Below are 13,622 nucleotides of genomic sequence, written 5' to 3'. Positions count from 1 at the left end.
ACTGTGCAATGTTACTAACACTCTGTTTCACTATAGTATGGACTTTGTACAGTAGTTTAGCTCTCAAAAATGAGACTAGGGTAAATAAAAACCCCTCAGCTTTGTAAAGAGACAGGAACATTTATTTAGTTTTAAAATAATTTGCAATATTATTAAGGGGTCATACAAATATTGCAAATCTCCTCCCATTATTTAATAACTGTTCTTCGTTTGAAAGCACATAGAGAAGAAGGTAAAACATTTGCACTGGAGATTGGCCTTGGTGGTTAATAAATATTTTCTATAAACAATTAATTGATTTTGAATGCGCCAATGGCAGCCAATGAAGTGCAGCATGCAATTTCCAATGTAAGAAATCTCTTTCAATTGCTATATTTAGGTGACAGTTATTAAAATGAATTAACCAACATTAGAAATCTGTAAAATATTGGGCAATCCAATCTGATCCTCCTCAGATACATTTGCAGATCATGTCACACTCACAAAGTAGAAAGTAAACAGTAATACAACAAACTAACTAGGAGTAGATTTGCTAAAGTGCAGGTTTTAGAAGTGGAGATGCTGTCTATACCAACCAATCAGATTCTAGCTATTATCATCTAGAAGGTGCTACAAAAATCTGATTGGTTGCTATGGGCAACATCTCCACTTCTAAAAACCCGCATATTAATAAATATACCCCCTAGCCTCTAAATAAAATCATACAGGAAATCTGTTACTATCCTTTCCTTTCCTTGCACCACTGCAAATACATTTTTCAAGTCTTATATGTCTAATGACTCACCTGCGACTCTACAGCATTTTCCTTCTCTGATGAAAGAGGGAATATCCTGACAAGTGGACTTTTGTCATCACATGTCCCCACCTTTGAGATTTCCTGAGTGTTCTGACTCCACATAAATTTTACTCCATCTGTTTTGCTGGCTTTACTCATCGTAATTACAGGACTGGTTGGAGATGAACCATGAGAATGACCTGTCCGAAACTTCTGAGACTGTCTTTCCAGCCCTTTTACTTTCCTAACAGCACTTTTCAAAAATGAGCTATTGTCACCACATGAGATGAGCTTGGTAGATCGTACTGGGCTTCGATTTGAAAGCTGTAAGATACATGTCTGGATATGACCATGGAAGGAGGATTTTTCCAAACTTTCAGATGGATTTAAACATGACTTTCGTGCTGTTTGACCTCGGAGTATAGCTAAAGCATTCTTGTAGTTCTCAATTATGTCATTGTTATCTCTTAAGCCCACATCTTCACTGTTGATATTTTTATTGCTGTGGATAACACACAGAACGGAGGCTGGGGTTCTAGTGACATTTTCTTGTCTTTGGCACTGACCTATAGAGATGTTGACCTTTTCTTCACAAGCATTAGGTGAGGAATACAGCTTGGATTTGCTTGATGTTTTATTGTCTGTGATGCATATAAGTCGTTTTAACTTACTGCCGCTCTCAACATCATTAAAAATGTCTTTATTCAGTGTAGAATATTTTATTTTAGAGGGTCCAAATGATTTAATTTTACATTTATCTTCTTCATGCTTAGTGGTGTTTGTAAATAGAGGGATATCAGGTACATTAGGGTAGGATGGCGAATTACGATCTTCCTCAAACCTGGCTTCTGAAGTCTTGCGATACAAAGTTGGTGATATTACAACGCTGTTGCCATTTAGATATTTGCATTTCCATCGAGATGAACAGAAAATGAAGTCTTCATCTTGAAATCCATGCACAAAACAAATTGAAAACATAACATGAATACATAAAAAGAAAAACACTATGTGGCTATGATATAACATTATATTTATGGTGTCATTAATGAATACTGGCATTCTTACTAGTGCCCCAAGCCATTTCAAACTGGTAATGGAATCAGTGGGACCAGTGCATACACAGTAGGTTGTGCATCCATGGGTACAATCACCCGAGTAGAGAATAGGCACTGTCATAGTGGTGTCAGATGACTTTCCTCTCCAGTATAGCAAACTTCATTTAGTAAATTGCCAGCAGAATCAACAGGAGACATACAAACTTGCAGCAAGATAATTCTTATACTGTAACTACCTAATGAGTAGGTAGACAGAGGGGTCGATGTAATATTGCATACAAGTTGGCTGTGATTACTCCTGCATTGCGTAAAAGAAACTAAATACATATATTGTATACAGCACGAGACTGACTATCAGCGTAAAACCTGTGTGGATGTGATAGATAATGTAATGCAGCCACTAAACGTACTGGGGGCCTGATTCAGAGCCGGACGCACTGACCAGAGTGCTCGCTCTGAATCAGGGCCCTCCTACCTAAAAATGGAGCGGCCTCCTGGCCGCTCGCATAGCTGTGGGTGACACCCCACAGCTTATGCGAGCGGCCAAAAAGATGGTCGCAATGGTCAAGACCATCGCGACCATCGGGCTTGCGACGGGACCCTGCGGTAGGGTCTCGCTGCCGCAAGCCCAGGAGTGATTTTGGCTCTATCAGAGCCAAAATCACTCCCACTGACATCACTAGTGATGTCAGTGGGGCCGGACCCAGACGGTAGGCGTTCCCATGGGAATGCCTCCGTCTGGCAACCACGCCCCCGGCATGCCCACTAAAGGGGGCGTGCTGTCAGTCACCATCGACAGCACGCCCCCTTTAGTGCGAGACCCATAACGACGGCTTGGCTGTCATTATTCGGGTCTTGCACATGCGCACGATGGCACTCCCTCCGTCGTGCGCATGCGCATATGGGTACCATCGACCCGCTTGCACGTGTCCTGCGCTCGCGAGCGGGTCTGAATGAGACCCTGGGTCCCTTCCCAGTTATCAAGATATTTTTTATGTAATGGGGTGGGGGCTGGCTATTAATTTATTGATGTGTTTGGGTAAATCAGCTAACAGTCGGTGGCAACTATTTATTTAATGATGAGGGATATGTAATAATATAATACTAGCATCTTGGCAATGTCTATTAATTTAAGATGGGGTGAAGGGTAATTTATTAAATATTAATGCTAATTATTAGCTTTATGGGATGGAAGGTTTATTTACTTATTGGAGATGGATACACGGGATCAACAGTGAATATGTTGATCCCAGAATAGAAGATGTGAAATGACTGAGCAGTAAGCGCTGAACACCGTGATTGCACACACCGCCGGGACTCCCAAGCCTTGCGCAGTGTGTAATTTCCAGTGTCCCCATACAATGGGATGTAGTTTAAATCCCGGCTGTCGGGATGCTGGTGACAGAATCCCGGCACCAGCATGCCAACCTCCCGCATCCCAATGGTAAGTGTTAGGGGTTAGGGTTCAGCACTAGGGGGGAGGGTTAAGCATTAAGGAGAGGATTAGGGTTAGGCCCAGGCTGCAGGGGAGAGGTTATGTTTAGTCTGCGGGGAGGAAGGGTTAGGTTTAATGGTGGGGTTAGGATACCCTAACCCTGTCGGGATGCGGGCGTCAGGATTATGACCGCAAGGATCCCTACTCTGGCATCAAGTACCCAACCTCACACAACTGCTTGTAAAAAAAACTCTTCTTCCTTTGCTGTCTCTAGAATGTGTGTTATTTATTAACAGCAATGTGAAGGCACTATTTTCCCTTATGGGCTATATGAAACTTTATACATTATAACATTATATTGTTAAGGAATAATGTAATATATTTGAGGGGGGGCGCTAGTCCCTCATTTTGCCAGGGGAGCTTGGACCCCTACATACACCCCTGCCCCTACGATCAGACATACACCACCCTCTCCCCCATCAATAAAATCAGACCCCAGATCAGACACCCACTGACCCACCAGTAATTAAATCATGCCCCAGTGCAGACACCCACTGCCCCCTCTCCCCAATTAATCAAATCAGACCCCATATTGGATGCCCAAATGCAACCCTACCAACTAATAAAAGCAGATCTGACAATCCCCCCACCACACAAATTAAAAAAATCATACCAAAATAAAAAAACAAAAATAAAATAATAACTTACACTCCTGAAGTCCTGCACCATCTCCCACATCCTCCCATACAGTGAATGGCGAACAGTACTCTCATTGGTGGATAGCTCCAGCCATCCACCAATCAGCATACTGACGACAGTCATTCACTGTCTGGCTGCAGGCTGGGAGGCCAGTAGAGAATGCTGGCTGGCCACTCTGATTGTGTATAATTCACAATCAGAGCGGCTGGGCTGCATCTTTCTCTGCCAGCTTCTCAGGCGGCTGTCCTATGCTCGCTCTGTGCCAGCATTCTCTTCCTGCCTCCCAAGAAGCCCCAGAGACACCAGTCCAAGAGGCAGATTCTCCCCGACCCAGCACACCCCTGCTAGAAGTCCCCTAGAATTGTAGGGCCCTGGGCAGCTGGCCTGTGTGCCCATACGTTAAGATGGTACTATCAGTAGCACTTCATTAAAAGCTTGTTTTATGATAAACAGTATTGAAAATCTTCTGAGGTCCATGTGTGTATCCACACATGTCAAAAACTCTAGTGCGAATTCCACAGAATACATGGCATAAAGTTGTACCCCCTGCTCAGGTATGATTATTATTTATATAGTGCACACATATTCCGCAGAGCTTTACAGAGAATATTTGGCCATTCACTTCAGTCCCTTGCCCAGTGGAGCTTACAATCTATGGGCCTGATTCAGACCCATTCTCTAGGATGCATTCACACGTAGCCTGCCGATGTTTGCAATCTGCGCATACGTATAAGTCGCAGTACGCATGCGCGAACCAATCTATGCGATTGTGAAGCACTTGCAACCTGTACACAGACGCCCTGCTAGAATGAGTGACAGGTCATTCCGTTTGTGGGCTAATTCAGATGATTTGCTACAGTGCACATGAGGGAATTATCCTGTAGTGCCGTGCTCCCAACTCCAACCCGCTAGTACCCGCAACAGGTTATGTTTTGAGGATTACTGTCTGTTGAAGCAGGTGGGATCATTTCTAACCCAGCAGAATAGATTTACTCGCCTGTAGATGATGAAGGAAATCCACAAAACATGACCTGTTGAGAACTGGAATCGATAACCACTGCTGTAGTGTAATAGTCTTGTTGCACATTTGGCACTTACAGATCTGCATACAGGTCTAATCACTGATAGTTTTGAATTAACCGCACTTGCATATCATAATGGTGGCAGGTGGTGAATGGACATTAGCAACAGCAGGAGGTATATTTACTAAAGGGCAGGTTTTTAGAAGTGGAGATGTTGCCCTTAGCAACTAGATTCTACTTATCATTTATCTAGCAACTAACGAGTGTATAGAGGTTCTGGATCAGAACCTCTATACACTCCTTCCTATACCTTCTAATATCCTTCCTATACCTTCTGAGGATGACGCTAATTTGTGTACGCAGTCATACAGTAAATAAAGACTTAGACCTGGAATCTGTGGTTCCAAAGCACAAGTGTTATTCAAGTAAAAGTTCAGACAGTTACACGCAATTGATCCAGACACAATTTAGGCGCAAAAGGAATTATACAGACCCAAGTACAGTATACATACGCAGCGCTTCCGGACCCGAAGATAGGCATCAGCAAGAGACCCCTCATCATTCAGCATTCAGCACGAAGACTAAGAACCCAGCGTTTGAGCACACATATTTATACCCCCCCCAGAATAGACAGGACAATAGAGAAGTTTGTTGCTGATGTCATTGGTTCCCAGGGGAGAAGCATCTGTTACAGAGCATTTAACAGGCTGGTTCAAATAGACTCTCCCTGCCTCTAACAGCTGGGGGTCTTTCCTTTCCCGCCCCCTGTAACATCCTAATAGTTAATACATTTTGTTGCTTGAAGTCTCTGCGATCCATAACTCGAGAATGCATGATGCGATCTCCCCACTGATAACACCAGAATACTGTGGAAAGAGTACGCATCAGTACGAAACCAAACACGGCTTGTTTAGCATGTATAAAACCTTAGTTATCAAATATCTTTATTTCTCAGCATTTAAACTAACTGAACCAACTTAAATCATATACTTTAAAGCTTATTAAACCTTATGTGTGAATATTTAATGTGTGAGTATTCGGGGTTTGATATAAGGACACTAGATAACTTGGGGCAGATGCGTGCGCATAAAGCTAATAAAACAGCGGTTTCATACAAAGTCCTATGCATTCGCTAATATGCGACTAGTTAACAGCGCAACTGTGCGTATTAATGTGTGTATGAGAAATGGTGAAAGATGCAATCTCATGGTGCTAATAGTATTATCGCCACATGTACTAAAATGTGAGTTTATCTAAAATGGCGCTTAGGCGGCCATTCGCAAAATGGCCGCCTAAGCGCCATTTTAGATAAACTCAAATCATTTTCAAGATGGTGTCTTGCGGACAGTCACAAGATGGCGTTGCCGCGCTTAAATTTGAAACTGAACTTGTCTCAGCCAATTATTCAGCTTCGACAGTCCACCCTTTGATAGCAAACAACATGCTATCACAATCTGCTATTAGAATTTAATTTAGGCTTACATTTACATATTATTTAGTGTTATTGTGGGATGGCACAAGGTGGTTCTTAATCCATCAATAATGTGTCTCTGGGTGGGGAAATAAAATTACTATTATACGCACACAGCGGATCTTGGAAGATCATGTGAAAGGTGTGGGAATGCACCAGTCTTATAACAGCAGTCTTGAAGGGGAATTGAGACTTTACATTATCTGAGGTGTTCTATAAATAACATTTCAATAATACATTCTATGCATGCCTAAATATAATACATCAAAGGATAGTATTTCCTAGTTCAGGGTTGTAATGCAGTTCTATAATTACCTCGGTATACATATTGTCATTACTGACCACCATCATAGTTTCATTCTTACGTTTTACTCTGTTTTTACATTTTTCACACTTCAATACAATAGGAACACACCGGACGCATATGCCAATTATTATGATGACAATTAGTATAAGGATCAAGAATTTACCTATGCTGGTGATCACTTCCAGGACCCATTCCCCTAGACCTGAGAACCATTTCACTGGGTTCAGCCATGAAACCCATCCTTCTATCTTCTCACCTACTTCAGCCACTGAAGCGTTATGGTTCTTACGAAACTCCCATTTTAGCTGTAGAATTTCATCCATCTTTCGGTCTATCACCTCCTTGGGGTCGCTGGTATCATTGGTGACATAGGTGCAACATTTAACTCCAAATTGGGTGGCCAATGTTACGCAATACCCTCCAGTAACAGCAGTTAAATAATTCATCACTAGCCTGTGTTGCACTAGTTCTTTCTTGTACGCTTGCAATTCTCTCCCTGTATAAATGAATGTGTCATCGTACATCTTGGTGATATTATCTATCAATTTAGCAAGTTCCTGGATATATCTAAAATTTAACGTACCCCGAGTGATCCAGGTGGGATCCAATGCGACTAAAACTTGAAAGCCAGTTGTTTCACTGATTAACTGAGTGGCTTTATGTACATCACCAGATATCATATTTCTTTTGCCTCTGTGTTCATCTTGTGTGTGAAGATATGGTGACGGTGTGTTTTTATTTATACCCAGCATTTCAACATGTGTGAGGGTCATAACTTCTGGGACTGCTCTTCCCAGGTAACACAAACCTTCGGAACTCGGGGAGAGCCATTTATATGCTTTTCTTCCACAAATGAAATATACATTATCAGGGAGAACATAAGGCATGGTATGCATCATTATCATTAAGCACATTTCCCCTGCAAACAATTGTATTTCTGGGTCTTCCATCTAGTACATGCAAGTTTCTGGCTGTATTATTTTAGCACAATAACCATTTGGCACCTTACCAATAATTTCTTTGGTGGAACTCAATGTATACCGATACCTAAAATGTTTCCCACCAGACTTAATGGAATGTAACAAATCATGGTTTATGGACTCATTATCAGCTCTTTGTGAGAAGGTCATCATCTGATTATTCCCCGTCACTTCCCAACTCCCGGGTTTATTGGGGTTGGTTATGTTTAAGCACAAAAGTGATCTATCTACTTGGAATTGATGGAGTTTGAAATGAGGTGGTCTGGATGAGAGAAATTTTCCATCCAAGGTTTTCCCTTTTTGCAATTCTAAAATTTGTGTGGTATTAAGCGGAAATGGCACCAACCCTATGTTATGCTGTCCCTGTGGCACATGTGAACACACCCAGCAATCAGTTTGATTGAACACTTTGCCTACCATGCTATGATAATCCTCTAGAGGATACCCACCCCAGTACGGATTATATTTAGGTTGGCACCGTTGGATACAGTTCTCATCAACTAGGGACCCACAAAGCTCACAAATACAGGAATCTTCAGATGATACACCTCCACACCTTCCCCGAGTATCCAGAATGACAGCTCTCTTAACAATAACAGTACTAAGATTGGTCAGACCCTCCCCTGATTGGCATTGCACTCCTCCTGACTCCACTCAGCACTGCCATCAGCTCCCGTTTCCTCAATCGGTCCCCCATCACAGATACTAAATATCCCCAAATTGACCAGGATGGTGAACACTCTAAAAGAGAATATGAAAATGAACACAGCAGGCATGTCCATTGTCACAACAAGATCTGCAAATTTCTCTCAGTTCAGGTATCTCACTACAACCTGTTCAATTCTCCCGCAACAAGCTCGCAATTGACAGGTCCACGCTATCAGCTTTGTCTCAGACTTGTTTCACCACCGGTAGATTGAACTTTTTGTAGTGAGTGGAATGGACCCAGGTATCTCTCCCGGCCACCTTCAAAGATGTAGTACTCGTCAGCAGCACCTGGTATGGACTTTCCCACCAATCAGTCAAACAACCTGAACGCAAGAAATTTCTGATCATTACATATTCTCCTGGTTCAACATCATGACAGTTAGTTTCAGGCATATCATTAGACAACAATTTCAGTTTCTGCTGCTGTTGCTTTAACTGTTTACTCATTGATATAAGATACTTTACAGTTACCTCGTTGTTACCCTTCAGGTCTTCCTGTAGACTTATAATCATATGAGGTTGTCTACAGAACAATATTTCAAATGGGGACAGATTCAGAGGAGGTCTAGAAGTGGTCCTTATGCTATGTAGGACCAAAGGTAACGCTTCTGGCCATCCTAGTCCAGTCTCTGCCATGATTTTACTTAGCTTATTTTTAATAGTTCCGTTCATCCTCTCTACCTTGGCATTGGCTTGCGGTCGGTAGGGGGTATGAAGTCGGCTATTAATACCCATCAGCTTACACATATTTTGAAAAACATCACCTGTGAAATGGGTACCCCTATCACTCTCGATGATTTTAGGGATACAGTACCTGCCTACAAATTCCTTAACTATTTTTTTGGCAGTAAACGCAGCAGTATTAGTGGCCGCTGGGTAGGCCTCAACCCAGTTAGAAAATACATCTGTGCACACTAATAAATACTTAAGGTTCCTGCAGGGTAGTAATTGGATGAAATCAATTTGTATCACCTGGAAAAGTCCATCAGTCGGTGGAATGTGGGACGGTTCGGTAGGGATCGCTTTCCCTATGTTCTTTCTCAAGCAGGTCAGACAGGACATTGCTATATTTTCTGCTTGTGAAGAAAAACCTGGTGAGCACCAGTATGTCCTCACCAACTTGCACATACCCTGTTTACCCAGATGAGTCAGGCCGTGTGCTGCCTCAGCCAGGCTGGGGTAATATGCCTTGGGGGTTACTGGCTTACCATGTCCGTCCCTCCAGAGCCCAGAGGACTCTTGCCCACATCCTTTGGACTTCCAAATGGATTTTTCCTGAATTGAACACAAATTTTGCATCTCAATTAATTTCAGCATATCAATTGTTTGAAATTACATAATTGTTTCAGTTGGAGAAAACATTTTTAACCCTGCTGCCCATTTTGCAGCTTCATCAGCTCTGTTGTTGCCCAGTGACACCGGGTCATCCTCACATGTATGGGCTTTGCATTTAATTACTGCCACCACTTTGGGCAGTTGGATTGCTTCTAAAAGATGTTTTATGTGTCGGGAATGTGCAACTGGTGTGCCTGCTGCTGTCATAAAATTTCTCAGATGCCATAGAGCCCCAAAATCGTGAACCACCCCGAACGCGTACCTCGAGTCAGTGTAAATGTTAGCAGATTTGCCTGCTGCCAGTTCACATGCTCTAGTCAGTGCTACTAACTCTGCCACCTGGGCTGAGTGAGGAGGACCAAGAGGTTTAGCTTCTATGATGTCTGTGTCATTTACAACAGCATAACCTGTACATAATTCACCTGTGTCTGTTTGTCTATGACAACTCCCTTCCGTATAAAAAGTTATCTCCACATACTCTAAAGGTGTGTCATGTATGTCAGGTCTAGCAGTAAAGGTCTGATTCAGATATGTCATACAATCGTACGTATTATTATGTCTTACGAATCACCTCCTGCCAGCAACTCCTCTCCTTCCACCCTTTTTACATCATGTTGTACATATGGTAGGTATGTTGCTGGATTCAGCGTACTGCAACATTTAACAATAATATTTGCAGGAGTGATTAGAGCTAGTTCCCATTTGGTGAACCTAGCCGAGGAGACGTGTCTGGTTTGAGCTGGGTTCAACAGAGCAGATACAGCATGGGGAGTGTAGACAATCATATAATGGCCCAATACTACATCCTCACTTTTACTCACCAATAGAGTGGTAGCTGCTACACTTCTCAAACAGGTGGGAAGCGATCTTGCCACAGTGTCCAAGTGGGCACTGTAGTATGCTACGGGCCTACTGGCATCACCATGTTTTTGTGTAAGGACACCTGCAGCACCACCATCGGTTTCCGTACAATACAAATCAAAAGGTTTTTCATAATCAGGTATTCCCAATGCAGGAGCTCTTGTCAGACTATCCTAAAGATTAAGGAAAGCCTGTTCTGATTCCTCTGTGTGTATGACACGATCAGGCTTTGAGGAAGAGACTAATTCCTGTAAAGGTAAGGCAAAATAGAAAAATCTGGAATCCACATTCTACAGTATCCACACATTCCCAAGAAGGTACGAATTTGCTGTTGATTCTGCGGCAGTGTCATGTTTTGTATGGCCTGGATTCTATCTTTTGTAAGATGTCGTAACCCCTGGGTTAGGCAGTGTCCCAAATATTTTACTCTGGATTGGCACAGCTGTAGTTTGTCCTTAGCCACCTTGTGTCCTGTTTGTGAGAGATGAAGTAACAAAAGTTTAGTATCATTCAAACATGACATAAACGAGTGAGAACATAGTAATAAATCGTCCACATATTGAATTAGAACAGATCCATTGGCAGGTTGAAAAGATTGTAAACAGTCGTGCAATGCCTGGGAGAAGATACTGGGGCTGTCTATGAAACCTTGGGGTAACCGTGTCTATGTGTATTGTAAAACTCTGTATGTAAATGCGAATAGATACTGACAGTCAGGATGGAGAGGCACAGAGAAGAAAGCAGAACAGAGGTCAATGACAGTGAAATGGGTTGCATTTGTTGGGATCTGCATCAAAATGACAGCTGGATTTGGCACTACAGGGAATTGGCTCTCTACTACCTTATTAACACCTCTAAAGTCTTGTACCAGCCTATAACCCCTCCCACCACTCTTCTTCACTGGGAAGATGGGACTGTTGGCTACACTAGCTGTACGAACTAAAATTCCCTGTTGCAATAATCGCTCAATTATTGGAAAAACCCCTGTTTTAGTGGGTACTTGGGAATTTTTGGAGCTTGCCTACCGCTTTTTAAATTCACCATTACGGGGCTTACGTTTGCCATTAATCCAGTGTCCTGTCCATCTTTCGTCCAAAGGGAATCTCGAATTAGGGACAACATTTCATCTACCTGTGATGGAGTTTCATTTAAAATTGTAGAGTGATACATTATCCTTTGAGGAGTGTCTAACATATCCCGCACCTCGTATACCATTCTCTCTGGGATATCTAAAAATACACCATCAGGGGTGCAATATATAACACATCCCATCTTACATAACAAGTCTCTGCCCAGTAGGTTAGTAGGAGCCGCAGCAGTCAGGAGAAAAGAATGCCTGGTATGCAACGGCCCAATAGTAACCTCTGTGGACTTTGTTAAAGGATAATGTTCCACTTTACCTGTTACACCCATTGTTGGTACTGTCTCGTTGGTCACCTGCAAATTAACGGGAGATTTTATCACTGACTTGGTCGCCCCTGTGTCTACAAGAAAAGGATATTCAGTACCAGCTACATCAACCATCATGACCGGTTCTTCCCTAGTACTTCCCGTAACCTGACTATCTGTAGACTACAGGTATGACCTGACCCCTAGCGTTGGCTACCATTCTCCAATAAAGCATTTACGGTTACAATTGGTGCTGGTGCCTGCTGAACATTTGCTGTTCTCTGTGCATATCCCTTATGGGGATATCCAGGTCTTCCCTGATGTGGGGTCCCTACTCTTTTTACTGTACAGTTTCTACTTAAGTGTCCTGTTTGTTTACAGTTAAAACATGTGTATCGGGTGAAGACATGTGGTGTTGTGAGGTTTGCACAGAGGGTAAAGGTGGTAGATATGGGTAAGGATAGGGAGGGTAAGGGTATTGTGGGGGGTAAGAAGTTGGTGGGTAGCATGGGACCTGTGGTTGCATCGGGTTAGTGGGATAAAGTTGTGTTTGTTGTTGCGTGGGGTTAGTGAGAGCACATACTTGTTCAGGAGTGAGTGTGTGTGCAAGTGCAAGTGTGTCTGTTGGCTGTGATGTTACCGTCATTCCCTCCAGAGCTTGTATACTGACAGCCAATAGTTTTTCACTCTGGGCTTCTCTCTTCTTGGAGATGTTTTTATCTTGTTCGATTGCGGTTTCTATGAGGGTATCTACTGTGAGTCCCCGCCAGCCTAGCTGTGAGGTCTGAACCCGAGTTTTTAAACTCCCTTTCAGACCGCCAACAAGTACCGTGACTATCATTCCCCGGTGGTGAGTGCTATCTTTAATATCCTCTATCCCAGTGTACTGGGTGATAGCCTGCAGAGCCCGATCGCAATAATCTTCTGCAGTTTCACTCTCCTTCTGCTTAATGGTGAAAATTTTGTTCCAGTTAACTACTACTGGAAAATATATACCCAATTAAGTTACAATGCGGGAAATGTTACCTTGGTTTACTTGGTCTGTAAGGGAACATCACCATCCAATACACAATCCGTGATAAATTTTGTCACGTCGGTATTGCGTGGTAGACAGGCCCTTAACACCACACGCCAATCTTTATTAGTGGGTTCATGTGAACTACCCAAATTTCTATAAAATCTTTGACATTTGGCTAATTCCTTTTTGGGATCGGGGAAATCATTTATGATGGAATTTAGTTCTGCTCTTGTCCAAGGACAATGCATTACTACTTCCCTCGTGGGCACTATACCGTTTGCATCTGCATTTCCATTTGGAACAGTTATTGTCCGAATGGGATGCAGACCGGTAGCGCTGCTACCTTTGACCTGATTACCTGGCTGGGGGTTTAGTCTGCTGCTGCTATGAATGGTATGAACAACTTCCTCTACGGGTGCAGAGGGCATTAACACTTCCCTTACTGTTACCGATGGAGATGGCGGCACCACTCGTGATTGTGGTGATGCCGCATCTATCATTTGTACAGCATGGGAAATGGCAGACATTACAATAGGCTCATCATCCACATCATGAACATGTTCTTTA

General features: G+C 42.8%; 1 protein-coding gene across 1 annotated transcript in view; it reads right to left on the bottom strand.

The window, feature by feature from the left end:
- The window catches only part of LOC148508838 (uncharacterized), a 140,163-nt gene that overhangs the window by 50,869 nt on the left and 75,672 nt on the right, over positions 1-13,622 (bottom strand). The window contains exon 3 of the mRNA XM_088443947.1: positions 785-1,719. Within this exon, the coding sequence (XP_088300073.1) occupies positions 785-1,719 (935 nt within the window). The remainder of the gene's footprint in view (positions 1-784; positions 1,720-13,622) is intronic.

This window comes from Taudactylus pleione, unplaced genomic scaffold, assembly GCF_031769625.1.
Source record: "Taudactylus pleione unplaced genomic scaffold, aTauple2 ptg000341l, whole genome shotgun sequence".
NCBI classification, from domain to species: domain Eukaryota; kingdom Metazoa; phylum Chordata; class Amphibia; order Anura; family Myobatrachidae; genus Taudactylus; species Taudactylus pleione.
Note: the sequence above shows the minus strand (reverse complement) of the source record. Positions and strands in the feature narration are given on the sequence as shown.